General features: G+C 50.6%; 10 protein-coding genes across 10 annotated transcripts; 3 read left to right on the forward strand and 7 right to left on the reverse strand.

The window, feature by feature from the left end:
- Positions 1-594: 594 nt before the first annotated feature.
- Positions 595-1,011, reverse strand: Z518_07381 (uncharacterized protein; the record flags this gene model as incomplete). Its single annotated transcript, XM_013415510.1, has 1 exon — positions 595-1,011. One exon carries the CDS (start codon positions 1,009-1,011, stop codon positions 595-597), a length of 417 nt encoding a protein of 138 aa, XP_013270964.1.
- Positions 1,012-1,765: 754 nt separating this feature from the next.
- Positions 1,766-4,285, reverse strand: Z518_07382 (uncharacterized protein; the record flags this gene model as incomplete). The annotated part of the gene is made up of 4 exons (XM_013415511.1): positions 1,766-2,569; positions 2,625-3,566; positions 3,629-3,942; positions 4,009-4,285. 4 exons carry the CDS (start codon positions 4,283-4,285, stop codon positions 1,766-1,768), a joined length of 2,337 nt encoding a protein of 778 aa, XP_013270965.1.
- A 4,074-nt stretch (positions 4,286-8,359) lies between these two features.
- Z518_07383 (uncharacterized protein) lies at positions 8,360-12,571 on the reverse strand (the record flags this gene model as incomplete). The annotated part of the gene is made up of 2 exons (XM_013415512.1): positions 8,360-12,469; positions 12,518-12,571. The coding sequence occupies 2 exons, from the start codon at positions 12,569-12,571 to the stop codon at positions 8,360-8,362; spliced, it is 4,164 nt and encodes a 1,387-aa protein (XP_013270966.1).
- Positions 12,572-13,118: 547 nt separating this feature from the next.
- Positions 13,119-15,302, forward strand: Z518_07384 (uncharacterized protein; the record flags this gene model as incomplete). The annotated part of the gene is made up of 1 exon (XM_013415513.1): positions 13,119-15,302. One exon carries the CDS (start codon positions 13,119-13,121, stop codon positions 15,300-15,302), a length of 2,184 nt encoding a protein of 727 aa, XP_013270967.1.
- Positions 15,303-15,410: 108 nt separating this feature from the next.
- Positions 15,411-16,257, reverse strand: Z518_07385 (uncharacterized protein; the record flags this gene model as incomplete). The annotated part of the gene is made up of 3 exons (XM_013415514.1): positions 15,411-15,874; positions 15,952-16,083; positions 16,140-16,257. 3 exons carry the CDS (start codon positions 16,255-16,257, stop codon positions 15,411-15,413), a joined length of 714 nt encoding a protein of 237 aa, XP_013270968.1.
- Positions 16,258-16,738: 481 nt separating this feature from the next.
- Positions 16,739-18,559, forward strand: Z518_07386 (uncharacterized protein; the record flags this gene model as incomplete). Its single annotated transcript, XM_013415515.1, has 1 exon — positions 16,739-18,559. One exon carries the CDS (start codon positions 16,739-16,741, stop codon positions 18,557-18,559), a length of 1,821 nt encoding a protein of 606 aa, XP_013270969.1.
- A 556-nt stretch (positions 18,560-19,115) lies between these two features.
- Z518_07387 (uncharacterized protein) lies at positions 19,116-20,261 on the reverse strand (the record flags this gene model as incomplete). The annotated part of the gene is made up of 1 exon (XM_013415516.1): positions 19,116-20,261. The coding sequence occupies one exon, from the start codon at positions 20,259-20,261 to the stop codon at positions 19,116-19,118; it is 1,146 nt and encodes a 381-aa protein (XP_013270970.1).
- Positions 20,262-20,980: 719 nt separating this feature from the next.
- Z518_07388 (uncharacterized protein) lies at positions 20,981-21,244 on the reverse strand (the record flags this gene model as incomplete). The annotated part of the gene is made up of 1 exon (XM_013415517.1): positions 20,981-21,244. One exon carries the CDS (start codon positions 21,242-21,244, stop codon positions 20,981-20,983), a length of 264 nt encoding a protein of 87 aa, XP_013270971.1.
- A 1,788-nt stretch (positions 21,245-23,032) lies between these two features.
- Z518_07389 (uncharacterized protein) lies at positions 23,033-23,551 on the reverse strand (the record flags this gene model as incomplete). The annotated part of the gene is made up of 1 exon (XM_013415518.1): positions 23,033-23,551. The coding sequence occupies one exon, from the start codon at positions 23,549-23,551 to the stop codon at positions 23,033-23,035; it is 519 nt and encodes a 172-aa protein (XP_013270972.1).
- A 1,556-nt stretch (positions 23,552-25,107) lies between these two features.
- On the forward strand, positions 25,108-26,319 carry Z518_07390 (uncharacterized protein; the record flags this gene model as incomplete). Its single annotated transcript, XM_013415519.1, has 1 exon — positions 25,108-26,319. The coding sequence occupies one exon, from the start codon at positions 25,108-25,110 to the stop codon at positions 26,317-26,319; it is 1,212 nt and encodes a 403-aa protein (XP_013270973.1).
- Positions 26,320-26,334: the final 15 nt, after the last annotated feature.

The raw sequence follows: 26,334 nt of genomic DNA on the forward strand, positions 1-26,334 counted from the left end.
ATGGCCCATCCAGGAGGGGTGGAATGCCGCCATAGCCCGGAAAATCTATAATCCGACAACTAATCACGTGCTCCAATTGGCTGACTCCATCGGATCCAATCCACGGCCCACCCAGGAATGGGTAGAATGCCGCCAGACCGCCCTGATCGGATCCAGTCTATGGATCACCTGTGGACGATGTTGGTCACGGTGTCCTGTGCCGTACGATATCGCCCATCGGATCCAATCCATGGACCATATGTAGACGATATTGATCTGTCAAACTTGAGGGGATGGAGGGCTCTATTCTCTATCTACTTGTCGAGGTACTGAGCCTGCAGTTCTGTGTAAGAAGCCGACGACTTCTCAGGCTTGGACACGTACTTGCCGATATAGGAGAGTACCGCGTGGAGACTCGTCGGGGTTGAATATCGGTGTTGGCCATCCATCCCATGGTGATGACGGGCGCACATTGATTGAGGGTCTCCCGGTTCCGAGCGGGCGAGAACAGCCAGGCCTTGTGATTGATCTCTTTCGTCACGACGGGGAGGTCGAGGGTTGATCTGAGCCCCTCGTCGTCGGTAAGCAGTAGGGCACTCGACAGGCCGAATGCAACTAGAGGCGATTGAGAAGGGCCGCAAATTGATTCGCGGTATTGGCGACATCGACGAGGGCCAGAGAAGCGGGATTCCGGGCATCCGGTAATCGTAGCGGGTCCGGATTCCACGCGGTAATCCTGGCACCCCAGTATTGGGCGAATGCCGCCCGCACGTCGTCTATCTCACAGTCGAGGGGAGGGGCGGTGGGGATCCAGAAGAGGCAATGGAGGTGGCCGGAACCGCGGGCCTGCCACTCGAACCGGTGCCAGGAGTCGGTAAAGCCGAGAAACGGACGGAGAACGTGGTTCGTCAACGCCTGGAATCTCAGAAGCAGGTAGTGGGCAACGATATGTGGGTTGTCTTGGACGCCATCCCAAATGAATGCGACATCCGCAAAGCCCGGGAGGTGTCGATGGAGGTCATGCCACTGCATATCAGCCGAGCTGAGAGTCACAAAAACAGGCGACGTGCCGGGCGAGAGAAAGCGAGCCTGGGCCTGTAAGTGGTTGCTCTTATTCCTCCAAAACGGGCACGTCCCCCGTCAGATCGGAACTTTGGCGTACAATCTGATGGAGGAGGGCGTCGATCGGTAGGGCGTCGATCCGGTCCAGAGAAATGGTGATAATCCGGGTGGTGCGCCTTGAGAAACCGCAGCCAGGTCATGGCATGTCCCTTCCGGACCCGAAAATCCGACCGGAAACCGGCGTCGATACCGGAGATCATTCTCGACGACGCGATCCGGGGGCCGTAACACCAGTACATCTAGTTCCGCAGGCAGATTAGGCAGCATCTCTACAGTCTCGATCGTATTTTGCGCATGTGACCGGGCGATGATGATCTCCTCGACTTGGGTCAGCGCGGGCGCAGCTCTCCCGGGTCGCGGGCCGGGGGGTTTGGAGTCTAGAAGAAGCTTCGCTAACGCTACGCTTTAATAAATTTTACCTTAATTTGATTTAGTTTGATTTGAATTTATCTGGATACGATTTATCTATTTGTAAGCCTCCATCAAAGGGCTCTTGGGAAATCCCGTTCACATCTCTCAATTATCCTTTTCCTTCCCAGAGAGCCGAATTTTCCTCGCAAAACCGTTTCATCACTGTCGACTGAAAGGTGACTTCGCCTTCCTGCCGTTCTGTGTTGGAGACGGGACATTTCTTTCCATGATAAGCTAAGGGGAATGCTCTCGATCATCCTGTCCGTTTAGATCTGCTTGGCGCCTGTACGAGACGAGGTTCTGCAGCCAAATTTCCCTCCTTATCCATATCCCACAACAAGATATGACGTGACCCGACAACAATAACAAAGTGTGCCTGCAGCTCCAGACTGTCTTTCTCCACCTTTTGCTGTATTTCAGTGCTCTTGATATAATCTCTTAGCTGCCGGGCCTCATTTGCCATAACCCATGATCCAATTGTTCCTTGATGGTGTATGTCCCAAGTGGCGAATTTAAGCCCAAGAATTTTAGAGAGGTCGTAGTTGCGCAGGATGTCTGCTTTAGCGAGAGTCGCATATCTGTCGACACCCTCTATATCTAGGAAGTTAATTCGATAGAACTTCCATTCGGTAACTATCAGTTGTCCGGGAACCTGGAGGATAAGGTCGATACGACCGTTTGTTTTATTTGGCTTTATCACCTTGAATTCTGCGCGTGGAGCAAGAAAATGGTTTTGCAGCAGGCTGAAATAGAAGCTATCCCGATGAGCTGCTTCATTCGTTTGGGGAAGATCTTGGGTGGTGACGTCTCGTTGCATCATCAATTCTCGATAACAACCCAACGTTTGTTCAAGCTCTCCGTAGTCCACGAGATGCCGAAGTGCTTCTCTGAGGGAGTTACGTAGATCATACTTTTGGAGAACCGCGAGAGCGATACGACCTGCCGCAACCTTGTTCGGTATCTTAAGGTGCGTTGTCGGCTTTTCCGGGTAAAACGTAAGGCCGCCAAAGTAGACAATTAGTGAACGCCACGAAGAACAATCTTCATCATCCTCATTCTAAAAGAGATATAAGTTAGCAGAAACGGGAATTGGGGCTAAGATATTTACATACCAAGTCTCGAAGCGTAAATTGGGGTCTGAATCGGCCGTATTCGAAAGGTATGTAGCTCCCTTTTTCGTCACATTCCAGTGCTTTTTCGAAGTCTCTTATCACTGGCGCCGAAGCAGCAAATCTATTAAGAAACTGTTCAGATACTTCAGAGTTTTCCGGGTCTCGAGTCTCTGGTGTGTCTCCGTCGATACGACACTGAAGATATGCTAAGCACGTCTCCGTGTTGTAAACAGTTTCGACCGTTTTATCTTTACAGAAATGATATCCGTTGAAAAATTTAGTCATTTCTGAAAGAAAACCGTTGTAGACTTCAGGATCTTCGTAGATTCCCTTTAGGGCGTCTTCCAAGTCCGAGTATGTCAAACCACAAAGCCCGGCCAGATTCTTATTGAATGACACATTTTTTGTCACATTGAACGCACTGCCCAGACTGGATAAGGAGAGCGGTGAGATCCCCGTGATGAAAATCCTTCGGATGTCCCCCTCTGCGCACAATGACTTCATCGTAGACCAGAAAGATTTGAAAGTACGTCCGACTTGTGTATCATCCCAATCGACCCCGGGTTCTCGGACGGTGTTGGGTGGTTTGATGTAGTTGTTGGGAAAAGCATCGTACTCATCAACGAGCACGTAGATCCTTTCAATACCGGCAAGTCGGTCGTCCTGCTCAATCGCATCTCCAACTACCTTGGCACATCTCACAAGACTGGTGTTAGGTGCTTCACTGTCAATATGTTGACACAGAGCAGTAAAGCTTCCGCCCAAGTATGCAGCATATCGTCTATAGAAGTTCTCGATAGCATCGTTCAAGAAGTTTACGAGTGCCTTATTCGCCTCCGTAAGGTCCGGGCTGGCGTTAATTCTGGAAAAGTCGAATGTCAAGACGAAGTACTTTCCGGGGCTCACTTTTCTTTCATCGATATCTTTTTGCACATCGAGACCCTAGAATGATTGAAAAAGATGTAAGTTCTCACATCAAGGTAATTAAGGGTACAGTTGCGTACCTTATACAGCCATCGATGTTCATCTGCATACTGAAGGCCGTGGAAATGTTCCAGCATCCTTATTGTTAGTGTTTTGCCGAACCGACGTGGGCGGCAGAAAAGTATGAACTCGTCGAGTTTGCCCAACTTGGAGATGTAGCCGGTACGATCGAAGTAAGCCTGGCCCTCTCTCTGTAGAAGATTGGGAAAATCCTTTGCTCCGGATCGGAAGTACTCTAGTTCGCCGTTGATTATTAGGCTACCATTGTCAACTCGGGTTCTCTTTGGCGAAGGAGCCAGCTCGGGCGTATGCTTTCTCTTCCTCGTCTCGGGGCCTGCAATGAGATGGGAGATGGATTAGTGTAAAGAGAACGGTAAAGAGGCGTGGTCAGTGGAGATACTAGTAGTCTCCCCTTTCGCGACCTCGCTCGCCAGCATCGCGAGACTCTTGCTAATCCCAACTGACAGCTCGCATTCATTTCTAAAGAACCCCATGTCGCCAGCAGAATTAACAAAGATATTCTTGTTGATATTTGCGGTTTTAAATCTCTCAAGACCTTCGCCTTTGAGCAGTCCCGGTCGCTCTTGGTCGATCCATTTGAGTAGGTCGTCTGCATCCCATTCGTTTATCTCGTCGATTGCGAGCTTGCTGTGGCTGGCTTGCTTGGGGTCGTCCATGGCGGTTGGTAGGACGGCGTATCAAGCGGAGTGAAACGAGCAGCCGCAGGCTTAGGAAGGAGGCGTAGGAGTAGAGGCAGAAAGACAAAATGTTCAACGGCCAACAAATGGACGATATTAGGGTCACGACTTCGAGGTAAGAAAAAGCCTTGTTAGGAATGGGGCTCCAGTTGAAGGGTGTGACCCGAGCCTCATCAACCCAGGCGAGTGATTGACGCGTTTGGTTGCCAAGTACACTTCAGAAAAAAAAGTGTCACAAACGGCCGATGCAGGTCGACCATGGAAACGCTTCGAGTCTCGGTATTCGAAGTCGATGGGGATTATAGACTGTGGAGTCTAGAGAAGAGATGAAGGAATACGTTGTTGTTCTATCTGACAAAAGGGCAAGACTGAATGAGATGGAAAAGGGCGCGCAAGTTGCGACATTGCCAAGCCAATTCCCTCACGTGATAATGCCAAGCAAATATCACGTGATAAAATATACCGTAGGGTGTAAAACTACTCTAAGTCTACCTAGCGGAGCGCTAAGTGCATTTCAGTGCCAAGCCACTGTATTTTGGGAGCTAGCCCCCCAAACCCAGGCCTCGCTGCGCTCGATAGATCACGTGATTGAGCCGGTCACACTGGTCTTGGCAATTCTTGGCGGCACACATGCGGCCCCACGACGGTTCACGATTGGCCAGCCGCTCGGGAACCGGGAAATCTATAATCCGGCAACTACCAAATCCTTTGCTCTGATTGGCCGACCCGTCGGATCCAATCCGTGGACCACTTCGAGCGGGGTGCGGAACACGTGATAATTTGCACGTGATCAGGTGCGATTAACTAGAGCACTTAACTAGGGGCCGCGGACAGGATATTCCGCAGGGGGTAAAAGCGTAGGTTTTTGTATTTTGGGGGGCCCCTCTGCGAGCACGCAGAGCGCAGGCTACGCGCCTGCGGGACGATGGATTCACACCTTCACGCGGTGTCCGGTGTTAAGCACTGAAAAGGTGTGAACTGAGTTGAGTCCGCAGCTACAGCTTCAACTTCAAGGGATCAACGCGTTGCAACGCGTATCGACAAAAAAGGGGGAGACATCATTTAAAAACCGCCCGACCCAACAGTATCCCCGGAACCGAAGCAAGTCCTGTCAAGCTTGCGGATGTGGTATCGTCTACTGAAGGGACAGGACACCCCTAGCTTACAAGCGCTTTGGGATACGTGTCACACGCGACACATACGAGGGTAGCCGGATCCCTGGAAGGTAGGTACTTGCGGCCCTGTTAATTCTGATGTATTCTATCTTAGGCGACCCTCTGTGACGCGTACAACCTTGTTATACTTCGAGAACAAGCCACCGGAGGTATCGAAGGGAGGAGGATAGTATACTGAAAGGAACAAGCCACCGCAAGGAAATACGAACGGAAAGGGGGACATAAGCTTGGTTAGTGAGGGATCGCAACGTGAGAACAGTTGCTGGCTAGAACTTTCTCACGGTCCCCTTGCAAGACATGGACGGCCTAGACGGGGGAGACCACGCTAGGTAATGCGAAACGAGTCGTATACGAGCAGTATACGACTCGCGGGGCGTAGTGTGCATTGGTAGCCATGGCTGGGGAAACCCTACAAGACTATCTGCATAGCTCGAGAGGACAGACGCGCATGTCGGTATACAAAGAGAACAGGCACTGTCTACCCTGCTCGTACCAGGGTCCAGAGTTACTACGATGGATAGTTCGAAGATCGCATGCGAGATGCTCTCGGCTCGAAATGGGATCGCCTAGTTGACCGCAACCCGATGCAAGATGGAGGGGACTGCAGACAGGCACTGATGCTACTACAAGAAAGAATTTACGAAGCATGGCGGGATCGAAAGGTACTTAGTCTGGTCAGCTTCGACGTTAAAGGAGCATACAACGGCGTAGACCGGACAGTCCTCCTGCAACGCCTACGACTTCCTCAGGTCCCGGAAAGAATAGTGCGGTGGGTGGAAGCGTTCTACTCATGTCGGCAGGCATGTGCCATGGTGAACGGCGAGTCCTCTGAGATGAACCTTCACAGGCGGGACTGCCCCAAGGGTCACCGCTATCGCCGGTTCTGTTTCTGTTCTTCAACGCAGACCTAGTGCAAATACCGATTACGAAAGCAAGAGGGGCGATTGCATTCGTGGACGACTTCAATGCATGGGTCACGGGCCGGAGTGCTCGTGCGAACACAAAGAGATTGCAGAGAGAGGTGATTCCGAGGATCGAAAAGTGGGAAACGTCTAGCGGAGCATCCTTCGCGCCAGAGAAGACTGCCCTTATCCACTTCTCTCGAGCCCCGAAGAGGTTGAGCGAGAAGGCGGACACCGATAGAAATAATGTAGTACAGTAGCTAGTCCCCTATGGGCTCAGCCCGCATAGGGTGTATGAATATCCTATCGTATCGTGAGATGCCAAGACCGTCATTTGACCAATAATGTTAGCCAATGACTTGGCATTGTCACGTGACAATGTTGGCTTGGCACTGAAGTGCTCTTAACACTCCGCTAGATGGACTTAGGGTGGTTTACACCCCACGGTATATTTCAATGATGCGTTCCACCTTCAAAGCCGATAGTGGATTGAACCATTTGCTTTGGTAAAGATTTGTTGCAGCGTTTAGACCTCGGGACATGTCCAATGTGAATAGTTTCAAAATGCAACTTGAGTCCTTCGGAAATGTGCTGGTACAGTGTCTTGCAATTTGTTTGGGGCGATGATCTACCACGGTCACGTGCACGGTCCATCTAAAAAACAAAAAAAAAGAAATTGTCCCCTCGGCCGGAATCGAGCCCTGCACCCAAGTCAGTGATCATACTCACGCTTGCAAATCCGATGAAAACGTGACTTACAGCGACCTTTCGGTTACATGATAATCCATTACAGCCTTTTGGTAACATAAAATCAGTGAATGTTCGTTTGATGAGAAGCATCATGCTCACCGAACGTGATAGCCAACTACACCACAAGGGGATGGAATCTGATACAAAGACGTATCAGACACTTCATTGTTGCCCTAATTTCCGGGTAAAAAATATGTATGCAAATTTTATTGGTATAGTAAACACTAGTCTACTTAGAGGTATTTGTGCCAAGCCTCTCATAGCTTCTCGATATACTCCGTAGTCCGTAGCTGAGTAAAGCTTGCTACTGCTATGATCGTACTGAGAAGTAGCTGTGGTGGTCTTCTAGACTATTTGCCTAGGGCACTCTAAGAGTCGCGGTCCTCTATGTCTGCTATACTCGGTAGAACCGTCCGTACTATCAACTCTTCCTTGCTAGGTAGCCCTTAAGCAGGACACACTTACAGCACTGAATGGGAGGGTATGCCAGCTGTCCCCAGTCGCGTTCAGCCACAGAGGGCCGGGCCCCGCCAGGACAATGGACATATCTCACTCTATCAACTGCATACCGCCGTCACACCGTACACCGATGGCACACCGAAAATCCAAAACTCGGTGTCTAATGACTCAAAGGTCGGAAGACGATGAGTCTGCAACTCTCAGCCAACCCCTTTCATGTGCTCTGGGACAATGTTTTCCGGCCTCACTTAGTTGAAAGGACGATCCTCTTTAGTTAAGCTATTTCTATACTACCCTATGGGGACTTCTTCGATGTAAAGAGTTCTATCATTTTGCACTACATGTCCGCTCTCGGTCAGCACTATAAGGAACAGATGCCTGTCCGGGAGGTAGGTATAGCCGATCGCAAGGGGCCAGATCAGGCCCCCGGTGTGTCTGCTTAGGGAGCGCTCAGTGATGCTCAGCTAAAGGCTCAGTTAAAGCTCTGGTTAAAGCGGCCCCCACCCCATAGAATTAAGTCGTAAATGGTAATTAGGTTTTTCGTTCTCGAGTCTCGAGTAATTGGGGTAATTTGTGCTTGGGGCTTCGGACACCCCGTTCTCTGTGAGGATCACGCAGTCTAGTGCTATATAGTGCATCACAACGATGGAACGCAGCTCTGGGGTTGATTCAAGACGGCCAGATATGTTATCCCGCCTCAACTGCATTCAATCTGTCCTCACATGGCGGGCTTGGGGGACCAGCGTTTTGGTAATAAAGTTTTGTGGCTACATGACCTGTCCGAGGATCTGGGAGCCTCTGGTTGCCGTTGCGATGTGCCATGGGATGCAGTGTGCATGGGGATCACTGCAGACTCGCGTCATGCCCAGAGTTGCAAGACCACGATATTGTTTAATCGCATCCTCAAGCAAGTCGTCTGCTGATGTCTCGCTTGAAGAGTCTGTTGCCTGTGTAAATGAGCTGATCAAACTGATCTCAATCGAAGTACATCCGTCCTCGCTCTTTGGCCCTTTGCGTTTCATCAGCAAGCCAGTTGCCAGCGCGGGGCGGAGGTCATTCATGTTAGCCGTCTGATTGACCCCATATGGTAAGACAATGACCCAGCTCTCTTCTGTCGGGTCAATCAATGTGAGATCACATTCGATATTCGGATCGAATCCGGGATCTGGAGGGGTCGGAGCGTTCATGATCGAGCTCCCACCAGGTGTTGGTGTCGCCGGCACGAGCTGATCAGGAGATGTGATGCTGGCTTGTGGAGTAGATCCAGGCGTCCCATACATGTTTTGCATGCCTGGATGTGGTGTCTTTCCGAGGTTCGATTGAGGTAGGACCCTTAAAAGAGGGTTAACTTGACAGGAAAGGAGCATTAGCAAGCAGTGTTTCTGAGACGGAGTAGAACTGTGATAAATCTGACGCCATTCAAGCAGCTCCGCTGGATCATAGTATCCCCTCTTTATCACGGCTAGACGCCATGGTCCACGATCTTTGCTCACCAGATCGTGCGACACCTCCCACATTTCCTCCAGGATCTCTTGCCTGGGTCTCTTCTTGCCTGGGTCACGGACAAGGGCGCAATATGACATGGTAAGCGCGACGCGCCCACACTCATCCGTCCATGCAGCCGTAATCCATCTGTCATCAGGGCTCACTGAATAAGCAAGGTGCAGGCACGGTCCATTGTTCGACAGTGGTGATCTGAACGTCGGGCTGAGTTGAAAATGAACTGAACTCTCTTCTTTAGCCAAGATAATGGCCGAACCGCAAGCAGCCGGAAGTCCGGCAGTGTCTGGAGGTGGGAGGCGATTATAGACCTCTATCGCCAATTTGAGGTAAGCGTATTGAGGTGGAATCACCAGCGTTTCCGCACTTGCCACGAAGCCTTGTGGGACGACTTGCAGCGCGATGTCGGAAATGTCCTGTCTGTCGGCCAATCCTTGTGTGAATGATTCGTAAAGGTCGTGGAAAGCACTGCACGCTTCCAAGTAGGAAGTCGAACTTTCATCTTGACTGATCATGTAGATGAGCACTGTGCCTTTCAGGTCGGAAGCCGAAGCGATTGTAGTTCCAATTCTCTGGCAGGTCTGGCGAAGATTGCTCTGGCTAGATGCAGCTGGGCCCCAGCTGATCAACCCATTCTCCGTCAACCCTGTAACCTGGCCCATCATATGTACTCCAAGGCCGCAAGTGTGGTAAGTATCTGTCATCCTCTTCAGAAGATTGGAACATCCATCTGCGACATTCTGGGCATGCGGGTGGACACAAAAGGCGGTGACATTTTTGGAGCCACTCTCGGGTTGCAAGTTCAACGTATCCCAGAATTCCAAAATAGATATTGAAGCAACCAGGGGCTGGTCCGACCGCCGTACGCGTATCTGGTTCGGAGGAAATTTCACTATCCTTCCCTGGGATTTGGCGTTATTGTGGTCGGCTTTGAAATTGACGAGTTGATATAATGATGATGGGTTCGCACACGTGTTAACACCGCTGAGATCAACAGAGACTTCCATGTGATCGGCGGAGAGGTCATGGGGCTCCTCCTGCTCTCCGGGGCGAGAAATCAATGACGTTTGAGTGATTTGGTCCACCAGAATGTGCGCAATTAGTAAGAATTTCTGTGCCGACATTGTTGGGGTCGGAGAAGACTTCTCCTGAAGATCAAAGTCCGACAATTCGGGGTACTCCAGCAGGCCGGGCTTGAAGAGAGTGAGCAGATACTGTATTTCTTGCCGGATGGACTTCCTTTCAACTTCTCCGTTGTGGCTGATCAACCCCGGAGAGTCCGGATGATATTCCGTCCACTGCCTTGACGGCGCTGGAGCTCCGTTTCCGAGCCCTCCATAACTCGGTGGCAGACCAGAACTACCCGTGGAGATGCCGCTCTCTGAGGAGCTCGAGGGCGGTCGTCGAAAGATAGTTTTGATGTTGGAAATATCTGTCGACTTTGAGATAGATGGATTCGGATCAAACCAATAATCTCCATTCGCCGTGTACCTGCTATCTCGACTGGAAGTATTCGGAATCATATCCACGATCTCATAAACGCTTGAACGTCGACACGAACTGGTCTTGTGGGGTTTCAACTCGTCATTGTTGTGCTTCCAGAGGGGAACACTGGGTTTGGTCGGGAAATGAGGCTTCTGATCAGAGTGCGCCTGACGAGCAACGTCGGTTTCCTCTTCATGATGTGGAGACTGATGGGGGCGTGCAACTTCTTGTGTCGTCATAGTTGTATCAAAGGATGCATTTTCTTTCCTTCCATCTGTTTGTGAATTCGATTTCATCTCTTCTTCTTCGTCCCTCGCTAGATCTTTTTCAGCCGCATGCGTTTCCTCCACGGATTCGAGTCGCTTTGTAGGCACATCACCTCGATTGGAGGGGGACTTGGGTGTAGATTTAGCATCAATCCCCGGACGGTCAAAGAAGTCCCAATTAGGTTCGTCACCAGCGCCCTCCGGACCAAAGTTGTCGTCTGGCATCTCTTCGAAGAGGTCTTCGTCGTAGAAGCTCGGAAGGTCACTGGCTGCCGGTAGTTCCTCAAAGTCGTGCATCTCCTCATCCTGATTGGGTGCCATGTCGGAAGGACCTCGAGGCACATTCGCCGGAGTTATTGCCATTCTCTCAAGAGATGATAGCCCCGGTGTGAGATGTGTCATTCCACCTTCAGGTGGGGTGGGATATATTGTTTGACTCACGGGGAAGGCGGGAGGCCCGAATGGTTGGAAATGCTCTGAATCATCAAATGCGCCGTCTTCGGTAAAAAGGGGCTCGTCTTCATCTTCAGATGTATCGCGATGGGCCTTCGTATCGGCGGGTGGCTCCATAGCGGTGCCGGCGATCCAATCTTGTACGAATTGCATGGGATCTTCACCGTTGTGAAACGCCTCTTTTGAGGAGCTTCTCTCGCTATCAAGCAGGAAACAAAGATTTGAGGGCCAGAATACTGTCCTCCAAGTGACCAGATCGTTGTTGACATGTTCCGAAGAGGAAAAACGTTGGCTGTCTGTAGACTCTGTGTCAACTTCCTGGACCGGAATCTCAGCCTCGAGCCACGTCACATCCTTGTATTCGAGTATCGTGTTCATGTGTTCTTTGAGCCATGGAGGAAGCAATTCTTTCCACAACGCCTTCCGTGGATCTGCGGTTTGGCATCCATCGGCTCGTGGTTCACGGGTATCCAGCCCGAATCTCACTCCGCGATTGGTTCCTGGGCCAACGATCCTGGCAATTCGGCCTATTGGTGCAAGGTATAACGCGGGACTGTCCGTCTTCGAGTACTGATCCCAGTCGAAATCTTGGCCGAGGTCAAGCGCTCTGGTAAATGACAATCTGTCATCGCTTGCCACTGTGAGAATGATATGTCCACTGGGTACAACCTGCAAATCAATACGCTGCAGACTCCACCGACGGATGGATTCGACAGCGGGCATTTCAGAGTCCGGCGTTGGTCGTTCACACAAGTACAGGTTGAGTCCAAGGGGCTGAAGGGCAGTGTCGCCATGGGGACGAAGCTTGATGCTGGAGACAATAGCAGTGGTGAAAAGCCGGTAAAGTCGAGATTGTTCGGGCTTCATCAAGTCTGGGAGTCGTGCAGCAGTCTTGTATGCTATGGTACAAGTATTGCTTCGAAGCACGAAGCCGAACTTGGTCAACAAAGTCTTCTGATCCTTCGCATTGGCAATGTCAACCTTCTTATAAAAGGTGAAGAGTTGCCGAGCTTCGACATCCAGCGCGGCAAGAATCGAAGCTTCCCTGAATTGACGTTCCGTTCTTCGAAGTCGGGCAAGGGTATTTTCAGGGCTCGAGACGAAAGCTGACGGGTCTTGCGTCGGCGGCGTAGCCACCGTACATACGATATAGGCGATCTCGCTAAAGTCGTTCTGCATGTATCGTTAGAAGGACCGGACACTGTATTAAATCCCACTGACCAGAGTATAGACATTGGTTGAACAATTGTTGGGAAAATCCAAAGAAGTTGTCATTGTGTCAGCCGTTGGGCGGAATCAAAATTAGGTGCCAGAAGAAGCGCGGTCGTATAGGTCGAGAGGCTTTTGGGTGCATTGCACACTCGACGGTTTTATTAAATAAATGGCTAATTCAAACCATGAGGCATCAAGCAGAAGAGACCGTGTGGTGGTTGTCCGGGCTGGACAGTAACCCAACACAGCCTGTCATACTCAGCCAAAGGTCTGACAGATACCTGGATGATGTTGTTTCTGTTTCGTGAAAAGGCGAAGCAGACAGATATAACCAACTGATGAAGGAGGCCAGCTCTTCGGAAAGATGCGTTTCGAGTAAGTTCAAATGAACAGCTGAACAATCTCTGGCACGTGATTACTACCGCAAAATCTTGGGCATGGAATTTTTTTTGCCTTGCGGAGCCACAACTCGCCGCATGACTGGCGATATGAGGTGCCACCAGGTATGTGATTATTCTCTTCCTCGTTCCTTTCCAGCTCGATCAGAGACTGACAGTGAACAGGCCGCGTCGTTTTACCTCTCGAGACCCATCATGCTTGTGTATCCATCATGAGACTCACCAACAGCAGTGTACCCGTGTACACTGTTTCCGGGTCGTCTACCTCTCGCAATCTCCCGGACTGGTTGTCACCAAAACAAAAGCGGAAGAAAGACCCCGAATATGCCAACCGGGTCGAGCTGTTACAAGATTTCGAGTTCGAAGAAGCCAGTCAATGCATCCGCATCACCGAGGATGGGGAATGGGTGATGAGCACAGGCACTTACAAGCCTCAAATTCACACACACTACCTGCCGAATTTAGCACTGTCTTGGGCGAGGCATACAGACACCTTGAATAAGACATTTCTATTCCTCTCATCTGACTATTCCAAAACTGTCCACCTGCAAGAAGATCGTTCTTTAGAATTCCACACTCCTGGGGGCTGCCATGACTCTCTGCGAATACCCAGATATGGCCGCGACCTTGCATATGACAGGAGTAACACGGAATTGCTGGTACCGACCGTCGGAGTGAATTCCCGTGGAATGGGAGAGGTCTTCAGAATCAACTTGGAGCTGGGGAGGTTCATGACCGAATTGGAGGTCGACGTAGGTGGTGATGATATGACCTCCATGGGAGGCGGAGCATTGCAAGGAGGTATCCGAGCTGGGAGTGTAAATGTGGCTGCCGTGGCAGAAGGTAGCCATAACCTCCTCGCCTTTGGAACCTCAATAGGCACGGTCGAATACTGGGACTCCAGATCGCGGACTCGAGTCGCTACTCTTGCCGTCCCTACAGACTACGAGGGGCGTCCTGAAGTGACGGCGCTTGACTTCCATCGATCAGGCATCAGCGCTGCTGTGGGTACTTCTTCCGGACTGATATATCTGTATGATCTCCGGTCCCCCATCCCTCGTCTCAAGAAGGACCAAGGTTATGGCTATCCCATTCAGTACGTCCAATTCTTGACTCCGTCAAGTACCACAAGGGCTTCTATCTCCGAGCCAAAACTAGCCTCCGCCGATCGCCGCATATTGAAGCTGTGGGATGAACGAGATGGAACACCATGGACCTCAGTGGAACCGGCCGTCGACATTAACTGCGTTGCTTGGTGCCAAGATAGCGGAATGTTCTTGACGGCCAACGAAGGCCGTCAGCAACATGCCTTTTTCATCCCTCAACTTGGCCCCGCTCCGAAGTGGTGTTCATTTTTGGACAATGTTGTTGAAGAAATGGCGGACGATCCTCATGACCCACAGGCTTTCTCACGATCCAAGGTGGGTGAAGTGTACGATAACTACAAATTCCTGACTTCGTCCCAACTTCGCATGCTCAACTTGGACCATCTCGTCGGGAAGACAAATCTCCTGAGGCCTTACATGCATGGGTTTTTCGTTGCTCAAGGCCTGTATGAAGAAGCCCGCCTTATTGCCAATCCGTCTACCTGGGAAGAAGAGCGGGCAAAACGAGTTCAACACAAGATCGATAAAGAACGCGAAAGTAGAATTCGAGGCAAGAAGAAGATCACGGCCAAGGTCAACCGCAAAATGGTGGAGAGAATACTTGAACGTGAGGAGAAGAACGAGAGGCGGCGTGCCCAGAGGGTGTTGGCACAGGGCGGTGACGAGAGCACCACGATGGCAGCCACCCGGCCCGACTCGGAATCGACTGAGGAGAAAGGTCTTCTTGCAGATTCTCGTTTTGCCAAATTGTTTCAAGATGAGGATTTTGCTGTCGATGAGACCTCGAGAGAATTCCGGGAACTTAACCCTAGTACCTTGGCTGCTCCTCTATCCAACTTGGATCGGGAAAAGGGCCTTACTGCGGTAGAAGAAGAAGCCATTGATGAAGCCCCCGGGTCAAGTGATGAAGATGCCACGGATGAGAATGAATTGGGTCAAAACAGACACAAGACTACAAACCGGATATCGACAGCCGACTACAAGCGTCGTCCCAAAAAGAAACAGAAAGGACAGGATCCCACGCGAATGCGAGTGACCAACTCGGGCTTGAAGACAGCGGTCAAAACAATGCACGACCGTTCCTTTGGATCTCGAGCCGAAAACTTGCAGCCAATTCAGCGGACGAAGCGCAGTGCCAGGTTCGGCAGTGCAGCGGGCGACAAAGTCATCACCTTTGAACCAACCGACAAGACATCAAAGCAGCTGGGGAAAAATACCAACCGCTCGGATGGTACCACGAGATATCAGGACCGGAGAAGTGCTTCGGGGAACACGTTCAGACGGATGTAAGCTGGCATTTGAAGACGGATTCGTCGAATCCATGATACCCAGATCACAAACTTCAATGCATCATACATCCCCTCTGCTAGAGGATATGTCTGCCACCGAGACGAGCGATCACACGCCATGATTGAGAGCTTCAACCAATTTGCTAGATTTCGTGACGGCACCGAAGATTCCGCCTTCCATTTTGACGGATTCTAAGGCAAAGTGGTGCAAGTCTGGGGTTGCAGCTGCTGTGGCGTCTTCGAGTATCAGACAGTCAAATCCACGATCGTTGGCCTCCCTCATGGTGGAGGAGACGCAGACATCCGTTGTTACTCCGGCAAGGATCAAGTTCTTCATCCCACGAAGTCGCAGAAGATGCTCGAAATCAGTGTGAGCAAACGCCCCTCTGCCAGGTTTGTCGATGATAAGCTCTGTGGGAAGTGGTTTCAATTCTGGAATGATATCATGTCCAGGCTCGCCACGAACGAGAAATCTTCCTAAAGGTCCTGTATCACCAATGCCTAAACGACGTGGATTGTTTCGGGACCGAAATCGTTCTCGACTCGACAGCGTGGAGAGATCGGGTCTATGGCCTGCGCAAGATTCAGCAAAGGAAAAAAAAAAAAAAAAAAAAAAAAAAAAGGAAGAGAGAATATCCCATCTTACCAACCTTCCCGGGTAAAGTAAATGGGAATGGATGCTTGACGGGCGGCGGAAAGGAGGGTTTGAATGATTGATATGATAGCTCGGGCTGGGGCTACATCATAGCCTTGACAGTCGAAATAGCCACCAATCTCGCAGACTGCATGTTTTTAGTGGACTCTGTTTAATATAAGGAGCCCATACGAGGACTCTTACAGTCCCGTTGCATGTCAATGATGACGAGGGCCGTGGTGTTGGGAGCGAGGGACGCATCGTGAGGGTAGTTGTAGGGAACAGCGGCGACCTGTCCGCCGCTCGGTAGTATTTGTTGCATCGATTGACGCGGTGAATCCAAAGTTATCTGTACCACGGCCAGACGGTAGAGAAGAAAGAGTTGTGTGAGTAAAAGCAATCTGCAGGCTGAGGGGTGGTGGGCCTTGGCATTAGTTTGTTGCTGCGCAAGGGGCTCTCCCTCGTGACTAGAATGTTGACACCGCAGCCAACATTCAAGATGCGTCCCAGATCTTGCCAATATTTCTGACCTCAGCGACAACCACCACCGGCACCAGCGCCAGCAGTGATACTAACCGTGGCAGCATAATTTTGGGGACATTCAGGACACTACAACTATTGAAATCAACAACAACACCCCCAACGCCCTCACCGCTCTGACTTGTAACAGGCACCAACGACTACAAACAACCAACCCGGACACATGGCATCTAATTGAGAATCTCAACATTCATCCATTCAACCCCAGCACCCATATCCAGCGACCGCATTACGACAATCGACTCGACCTCCCCGACGCGACCATGCCCCTTTCCGACGGCGTCCCCTCATCGCCGCCTGGCCCCAGCACCTCCCTCGAGGACTCCTTGAAATACTACAAAGCGCAATACGAACTACTAGAGGCTGAACTTGCCGACTTTCAAGCCTCGAGCAAAGATCTTGAAGCCGAACTTGAAAAGGATATAGAGGCATCCGAAAAGCGCGAACGCCAGTTAAAGGAGAAGACGACCAACCTCCAGTACGAAGTTGACGAATGGAAGACCAAATACAAGCAATCCAAAACAGAGGCCTCAAACGTCCAAAATGCGCTACAGAAAGAAATCACCGAGCTCCGAGACACCAACCGAACCCTCACGATGCGACTTCGCGACATCGAAGTGGCCAATGATGACTATGAGAGAAAGCAACGAAACACGGAGTCTTCTCTGGAAGATATGGAATCAAAATACAATCAGGCTATCGAACGAAGCGTCTTGTTAGAGGAAGAAATACGAACCGGAGACCAAGAACGAGAAGATCTCCGAATCGAAGCACAAAGGTTGAGGGATGAATTATCGGACCTCAAGATCGAGACTGATATCACCAAAGAGAAGCTCAGAAAGGCAATTGAGAGCGCCGCGCGACCTGAAAAGAACCTGACCCTGCAACCTATTGCGATTTCAGCCTCTCCTCGTTCGGAATTATCACCCACCACTACCAATGCATCGTCACCCACCTTCGACACTCCACCGGCCCAGACGGCGTCGTCTTCCGGACTTTCTGATACGCCCACTCCTCCATCACCACCGATTTCAGACAAGTCGGCCAATGCTGCCAAATCTTTTGCGACACCAGGAATCCCCAAGACCCGGCTGTCGACGACTAGCAATCCCTCAATCCAACGTCCCTCTACGGCGGCCTCGACCTCCAAACCAAATAACCATGCTCGTGGCCCATCAATCCCGACGTTGGCACGAACGGGACCTTCATCTTCACTTCGACAAAGCTTGTCAAGACCCGGAAATGTACCACAACGACCTGCAGGATTGCCTCACTCCACATCGATCATTCATCTCCGGAACTTGCGCGGGAAGATGCAGAAATTGGAAGAGCGGGTACAAACGGCCAGATCGAAGCTCCCAGCTCCGGTAAACACTCCGCCGAGAATGTCTCCGAGAAGTGGATCGGCGCTGGGAAATCATATTCCATCCTCGGTCACTGTCCGTAGTCGAAAACGGACGGTGGGCAGCGGGACGGACTCGCTACCTGACAAGGCACAAGAGACTCCTTCCATACCCAAGTCCAAGCCAAGCCGTTCCTCATTGGGTCAACCACAACAGCCCCCGTCTCCCACGAGGACAGACATGGCTGCACCACCATTCAGGCCATCATCCCGAACAAGTGGTATATCAGGGCGGTCCTCCTTTGCGCCAAGCCATAGCCGTCCGGGTAGTCGGGCAAGTGTGACTGGTATCCGTGCCCCCTTGGGTAGTGGGGTCGGGTCGAATTTTGCCCCGAACGCGTCGACAGACCGAGTTCGGCCGAAGAGCAGTCTAAGCAGTTACGGATACGATGGTGTGCTAGACGAAGAGAATATCGATGTGACAGCGACAGACTTTAAAGATGCAACGACCCCGACTCCGAGACGGACGACTTTCGCCAAACGGACCAGCGATGTTGGCTCTTCCATCCCCAGCCCTGTTAAACGGACCAGTCTTGGAGGGGCCACAAGCAAATTACCCAGTCTTACTCGACGACAAAGCTCTGGTATTGTTCGTGTTGACAGTATGGCTGGCGATATGAGGCCCCCATCCCGTCAATTGAATGATGTAAAGGAAGGTTATGACTTGAGTGAGACGTTTTGATATTCTTTGCGTTATATAAGGTTTTCTGGTGAAGGCTTTTTGACTCCCCAGCGTTTTATTAGTTTTGGTACTGCATGCATGGTACGGATGGGATGACATTCATGCTTCGGGTTTATTCTTCAGCAACAAGTTCTGACGAAAAAAAGCGGATCCGTGTTCGGTATTTTGTTCCGCCTTCAGATCAGTGTTCATGACAAGACAATTCTGTTGAATTTGGATCGGTGTCAGTCCAGGTTGGAATGTTTGGGATGGAATTGAATGATACGAACGGGTCGTGGACGACGTTGAACGGATGGATTCTTATCCGGATGCTTTCGACGGCAAACATGTTTCGCACCAGGTCATTGGTGAGCCAATTTCTTCCCTTTCTTCAGATGGGAGGGCGGCTCTTAGTATTTCACACGTTGGAGGGCTGGCATGAGTGATACCCCAAAACCGGATATGCAATCTTTTATTCTCCACGTCCAAGTCGCTCTGTGATACCTACTCTATTTGGACCCTGTCATGTCATCTCCTGCTCCGACGGACTTCCAATGTAGGTCACTTAACTGAATGGCTAGCATTGAAAAGCCACGCCGTCTCGTTTCGCAACATTCGCTCCTCCCCTAGCAAACCCGGTGCCTCCGCAACTGAGCTCCACAAGCCTGCCCGCTTTCTTTTCCTTGTCTTTCTTTTGTCTATCTTTCTCATGACATTTTGTCTTCCCACTCCCTGTTTCCCTGTCCCCTTCTTCCCTGGCTCGTATACTTTCCTCTGGAGTATTGCCACCACTCAAATCGGCCTCGCAGACAAAACACCGAATCCCTTGTTCAGTCTTCCGAATTACATCCACACACCCACCACAAAGAACATGGCCACATCCCTCCGCTGTCCCGAGCATTGGTCTTGACGTATTGGTCAGCGCCTTCTTGCAACTTGGACATATCCGTGTCGGTTCGTCGGTGCTCGTGTTCGTCTCGTTGCTCTCCGCAAAAGACACATTGATGAGTGTCTTCAGCGAGTATGCGTGTTTGGTCTCCGGCGTGGATGCAGGGCAGAGAGGATGTAGTTTCTGCTTTTTGGAAGTCGACGTAATTTTCGATACAGAAGTGGAAAGCGCCTCAGAGCCCGGGATCCAGAAACTGGCCTCTGAAGACAAAGCAGAATTAGAAGAAGGCTTGGCCTTTTTCTCCCCATGCTCATCTCTCCGCGACAGTGAGCTAGCAGTAGAAGCATGCATCTCCTCAGCCTGCCGTTTCCTCTTGACACCTCGGATCCCACTCTCCATGTCATCCTCGAATCCGGCCTCCGCACGCTCAAACATCTCAACATCCCTCCGTCGCTGTTCTTCTTGCTCACGAGCCTTCGAGTCCCGTTCTTCCTGCTCGCGAACCTCCTCCTCGCGCTCGAGACGCTTGATCTCCTTCCTCTGCGCGACGAGATCGTTTAGCGCACACTCGCGACAGAATAGATGGACCTTCACTCTACCCTTCCCCTCGCCTTTACCTCTGCTTGTGCCGTCGGTGTTGACGATGGTGTTCTCGCCAGCACCAGCACACGCCACCGGATTCCGTGCATAGCTAAGACATAGCCGGCAGTAGCCGACGGGCAGAAACGAGTCGCGCGTGAGTCGGGCCGATTGGCTTCCCCAGCTTGAGCGGAGAAGTGAGCGTTCATGCGAAGTGAAGAAGGCAAGTGATGTGTTGTGTTTTGAATGGGACATCTTCTTGTCTCGCCAAGTTTGTATTGCGTATTGTGTTGGTAGTGATATCGTGAAGGAGAGTGAGTTGTCGTTCAGCTTCCCTTCATACTCATATCGATGGTATTTCTTGGCGTGGGTCGACAAGGTGCGAATGCGTCGTGATTTCAAGGATGAAAACTTTCTATTACGTAGAAAGATTCCCCATCTCAAGAAGGAGCATACCACGGTGTTCTTGCTAGGCCGTGCACCTTTGCAGCCGTGTCTGTGATGGAGGTGGTCAATTGAAGGGGTTGTTTTCTCGAATGTCGGAAAAATTTTACTGTCTGCCAAGAAAAATTTATCCGAAGGAAACTCGCAGCCTCGTCATTACAGCCTCGTGTTGCACCTATACAAGGATAGGGAAGGCAGAAACATAAGTTCAGCTCAACCAAGGGTATTTTCATTTGCTCCAGTTCTCATTTAGCGGACAACGGATCTCATATAATCATACGTTAAAAAAAGAAGTTCTTTTTTTATTTGGTCATTTAAAAAATGGAAAGCGTGCCATTTCAGAACCGCAAGACACCACCGACCGAGGAAAAAGGCCATACACATGCACGCGAAGGACAATGACAATCGGAACCATACCGAGATCCTCAGACATCGGCGGTCTTCAACCAATCCTTCCGGCCGCTGTCATTCCGAAAGGAATAGGCCCTCGCCTTTCGAGCGAGCGGCTTGCTCAGCTCGAACACCTCCATCTAACGCTCAACTCGGCCGGGGGCCGAGTCGTCGCGTTCCCTAAGCACGAACCAGGACGACTTCGTGCCGATGCCATCCTTGGCCGCGAGCAAGTGGCCAACGTCCGGGGGTCCATGGACGATGGTCTCCTTGGCAGCACTACTAGCAAGCCACGCTTGTCTGCGGGCGACATCCGAGGTACCAGAAGGGCAGAGGAGGGGGCCGTCAAATTTCGGCAACGAGGCCTTCACCTCCGAAGCCGGTGAAGATGACGCAGAGGACATGGCGTCTTCTTTCTTGCCTCACGGCATACGGAGACGGCCACGCAGCCTCGTCCTTCTTTCTGGGCTTTGCTTCTTTTTGTTGACGGGCGATAGGGACAGCGACAACGACAGGAAGTTCTTCAACTCCACCATCAACGACTTGCAGGCAATGGTACACATTGTCTTTGCGGTTCATCATGGACATCAAATCTTCCAAGAGTTCCTAATTCATATCGAACTCTTGAAACGTCAAATGTTTGGTAAATTGAAATTTTCCTCTTCGGCAAAACAGAGGCATCACATTTTGTAGTCGAATATGAATTTGTTCTGGATCTTCGGTTGGTAGTGGTTGCACCTTTTCCCAAAACCTTCGTGGTATGCGAGTGTGGTTTTCTCGCCAACCTTGATGGGTCAAATTGCACGAACCACCAATTTCACATAAGCGGGTAAGGGACGCAGTGGAAGGCGGCGATAGGTTGACATGAACGGTTTACGAGATCTGTGAGCGGTGCGCGCCTGCCCTAGAAGCTCAGTAATGACAGTATCTTCAGAAAGCCGTGAAAGAGCATCCACGAGGTTCTGATATTCTCCAGCTGATCGGTCTTGTTTTTCTTGTGAGTGCGAGAATATCCAAGCAGTCGTGGGCGGAAAATTAGTCGTTGAGTGTCGCGGTAAAAGCAATTAGGGACGTTTTGTGGGTAGTTGAGATCTCGTTCAACGACGTTTCACCATTCCCTCTGGACATGATCAAATAGAATTCTTGCGATTACTGTGGCACGGCTGGCACATTTGGCGAATCGTTATCTTCCCGGCTCTTGCAAAGTTGGCCACGGTCGTTCCTCCATTCCATCCAGACCAATGTACATTACTTTCTCGATGGAGATCAAGTCGCCCGGTTCGGCGCTTTAAAATAGATGACGCGCGGAGCTGTCATGGTGCTCAATGTTGATCAGAGGTAAGAGGAAGGCTACCTGATACTGGTGTCACCCAAGCCAGACGTCGAATTCGGGAGTATATTTCGGGGTTGCAAAAACGGCAGGATTGAGTAAAGTAGGGACGGGAAGAGGAGGTGAGTTAAGTTTCGAAGGCCACCAAGTGGTAGAGCAGGAGATGGCTTTCCTTTCACCGGTGACCGCATCGGTGAGAAATACGGGAGAGCAAGAATGTGTGTGCACTTGGAGTGGGTCAAGAAGCGTTTGTTTCTGTGGAAATCAATCTTCTGAGAGATGTTGTCGACCGGGGGGGTCAGATCCCCAGCGCGACCGCAAACGAGGCAAACATCGCCTGGAGCAGATAAAAATTGTCTTTGGATGAATCTTTCCATTCGTTCTTCAGCGTGCGGCAGACTTCCTCAAGAGACAAACAGCGCCGGGATCGATTTGTGAACTTGACTTTCAGCAACTTTCAATCTCGCCCCGAGCAATATCAATCCCCTATAACCACCAAAAGGTGATGGAGCCTGGTATAAACAATTTCATTACCGCAGTGGTGCCATCGTCCTGCCCTGTTTCATTGGGGCAATGTACGCCATTTTGTACAAGTCAGGCCGATTCATACCTCGGTATTCATACTGTTTCCACCCCGAGCGGTGTCGGGGTCGACGGCAACTAGCACCACCAGTACTAGAGATTCAACTAGCACAATGATGCCCAGATGGAGGCAAAAAAAGAGCTAAGCCAAGAACAAACGGCCAGTAAGGCAATAGCCTTGTTTACCATCTCCAGGCCTGACAATGAAATCGTGAATCGTGATATGCCGATAAGCCCAGCCACAGCTTTCTTAATCCTGCATGGTTCCGTTTCAAAGTCATTAAAGCCATTTTCGACCTGCTGCAGAGACACGCTGTCTAAAGACAGGGCTTTTAATGGGAGTTCCGATGCTGAAGAACGGATTCATCAATGTTTTGACCCAGAGTTCGAAGACTTCATTCATAAATTGCCGAATGGCTTCCTCGGTTTGAGGACTGGTGGGATTCTGAGGAATAGATGTTGAAGATATGGTAGAGGATCGACTCCCAGCAGAAGCACTGGTCATTGCCGACGGCTGATGAAGAAGCATAAAGCGGACGTTGGTGCCCGTGATAAAGCAACTGATATGGGAGTCCGTTGGCGCATAGTTGTCGATGACCTTGAGCCACATACTGGGGCTTAGCCATTGCACCTCCTCCACTACGTCCAGAGCAGCGTGGACAATGAATTGATTCATGTACCGAGATGTTTCTCCATTGCGAAATCGGGCGATGCCGTCACCGCCAGCCTTGGAAGTTCCAAAGGACAATTCAAAGAGCGGCGAGTCGGTCGGTGAAATGATGACAAAATAGTAGGACATGATGTGAGACCCGTGAGGAAATTAGATGCGAACGAATCACCAGGACGGGCTCAGGTATGGAGATTGGTGTCGGTTGTGTGATAACATGGGTTCATTGTCGTAGAGCGGTCAAAGTCCTTCAATGCAGTCGTAGTCCGCCGTTGTCGCGTTATAGAGTATGGAAGGAGGAAAGACGAAAGACATACAGCAGGATGCGACGAGGAGCTTGGCGCCAAGGAATATATGTCTCGAAGAGGACTAGCGCAAAATGTCTTCACCAAGGCAACAAAAACACTTCGTTTCTACCACCGATTGTGATTACCTTTTGTCACAGTCCATGGCACATTCCAAACCTTGTGGGCTTTTTGCCACAAAGATAAGATCTGTCAAGATGAAATCTATTTGACAAGTTAGGAGGACGACTACAGCAACCCGTTCTATTGATTGATCTCCTCGCTCCTCGACCAGTACACATGGGAAACCACACTGGATGCCATCTCGCAGGAGTGGTCCGCTCAGGATCGCGTCGCAGGAACAGCTATACTATCCTGACTTGACTTGACGAGTGGTCCGCTTATCTAGCAGTCTACGCATTGCCATCCACTCGCCGACTCTGCCTCGCCTCAAGACATCAAGTTGGGGATAAGTCTGAGGAGATATTGGCAAATGGATACCAGACGAAGTACCCTTCTGCCAAATCTCCGGCCAATTCAATAAGTCGAGATGACGAGCAACGTTCAAGCTGTCGATAGTCCCTGATGACGTCTCGAAGGTTGAAGTGGATAAGGAGGTGGATGTGTCTCCCCTTGATCTCCTCTTTAATACCTCCACAGCCCTCAGTGCAAGCCTATGATATCTATTGACCGTTTTTGACCACTTTCTCCCGTTAATTGGACATCTCTAGAGTTCACCATAGCCACCCGGAGCGCAGAAAGGCCTCCGTGGTCCATATCCATCGTTATGATGACGGCCTCCTCAGGGTGGATGATGCCTCTATTAGACTCCTCCTATGCCTTTCCACCTTTCAAGAGCCGACATGGAACAGAGTCTGACCTTGAAGATGGCGGCCTACTGGATTTCTGCTCCAAGGGAAGTATCGTGAATATCATATTAATGCCCCGCTTCATAGGAGTGAACAGTCGGAATCTCTGCGCTTTGACTGGATTCGTCTGGGTAGGTATGTACTTTTCACTCCTTACCTGGACATATTTGCGCCTGCCAGAGTCCATTGGGCATGCTTGTGGTGAACTGAACGTGCTCTTCGAGCGGCGGGAAGTTCGGAGTGGATCGATTCGCGAAATACGAGCACATGCTGTAGGCACAAACGGCAGGCGAGTGAAAATTGAACTCGAAGCTATGTCGGTCGTTTCTACTCGGTCTAGCAATATATGATCCCTTTCTCTTGAAGAACTGCTCTGTAAATTCCACTTCCCCATGTTTGGCCCTTGGATAGGCTCCACGTGACGCTGCGATAAGTCATGTGATGTAGAATGCGAGACCGCATTCAAGAGCACATCGCCGTTGTCCACAGCATTGAGTATTACCCTTTTTATGTCGTCTGTTTCCAAGAAAGCAATATGTCTTCGCTAGCTTTTGGGCTCAATGGCGCAAAATCTCAACCAAGAATTTCCACATCCTCCCAAAAGCGCAAAGCTCTCTTCGATGAGGACGAAGATGTGTCACAAACTCACGATGCTCCGCAAAACAGCGCAAAGAAGCCTTCAAAACCCCTCCGACCAATAAGTGCCTTTGGAAATGACAATGAAGACGAAGACCCTCCCAGAAAATCACCAAAGATTTCACAACCGGGACTGCAGACTGCGAAGGCGGGTTTGGAGAAATACACCAATCTCTCTGCACTACGTACAGCCAAACTGCATGATGAGGAGGCTTCGAAGATAGATTCCTCAGTATACGATTACGATGCTGTCTATGAGACATTCCACGCCTCGAAAGAGAAGAAATCAGGCAGTGCCGGAGAGGGGGCTGGCCCAAAGTACATTGGTTCATTACTGCAGAGCGCGGAAGTTCGAAAACGAGACCAGCTACGGGCGCGAGAGAAACTTTTGCAGCGTGAAAGAGAAGCCGAAGGAGACGAGTTTGCGGATAAGGAGAAGTTTGTGACCGGCGCATACAAGAGGCAGCAAGAGGAAGTGAGACGAATGGAAGAGGAAGAAAAGAAGCGGGAAGAAGCTGAAGAAGAGCGTCGACGGAAAGGAGGCGGGATGACGGCGTTTCACAAGAGAATGTTAGAGAAAGACGAGGAAAGGATGCGATTGATCAAGCAGGCAGAAGAAGACGTTGTCAAGAGGAAAGAGAGTGGCATAGATGACTATATGGAAATCAAAGAAGAAGAGAAATCGGATGCAAAGATTGCCGAAGAGCTGAACGAGAAAGGAGCAAGAATCGTGGTCAACGATGAAGGTGAGGTTGTCGATAAGCGGCAACTTCTATCCGCCGGTCTGAATGTGGCGCCTAAAAAGCCCGGAAAGGAGCAGCAAGCAGCGACGAAACAAGAGTCGGCTCGTCCTCGGGAATACTGGAGACCTTCTCAGGCGCAAGATGCTCGTCAGGCTCAACGTGAGAGACAGTCACGGGTGATAGAACGACAGATTGAAGAGATGATGGAGAAGCAGAAACAGGCTGAAATAGAAGAAGAGAAAGAACAGCAAGAAAAAACTAAAAGCAGGGTCAGCGAGGCTGACAAGATGAGTGCTCGAGAGAGATTCCTTCAACGGAAGAAGGAGAAGGAGGAAGAAGCGAGGAAAAAGAAAGAGGCTGCTGGTTGAGATGGATCAACCGTT

This window comes from Rhinocladiella mackenziei (assembly GCF_000835555.1).
Source record: "Rhinocladiella mackenziei CBS 650.93 unplaced genomic scaffold supercont1.5, whole genome shotgun sequence".
Classification (NCBI taxonomy): domain Eukaryota; kingdom Fungi; phylum Ascomycota; class Eurotiomycetes; order Chaetothyriales; family Herpotrichiellaceae; genus Rhinocladiella; species Rhinocladiella mackenziei.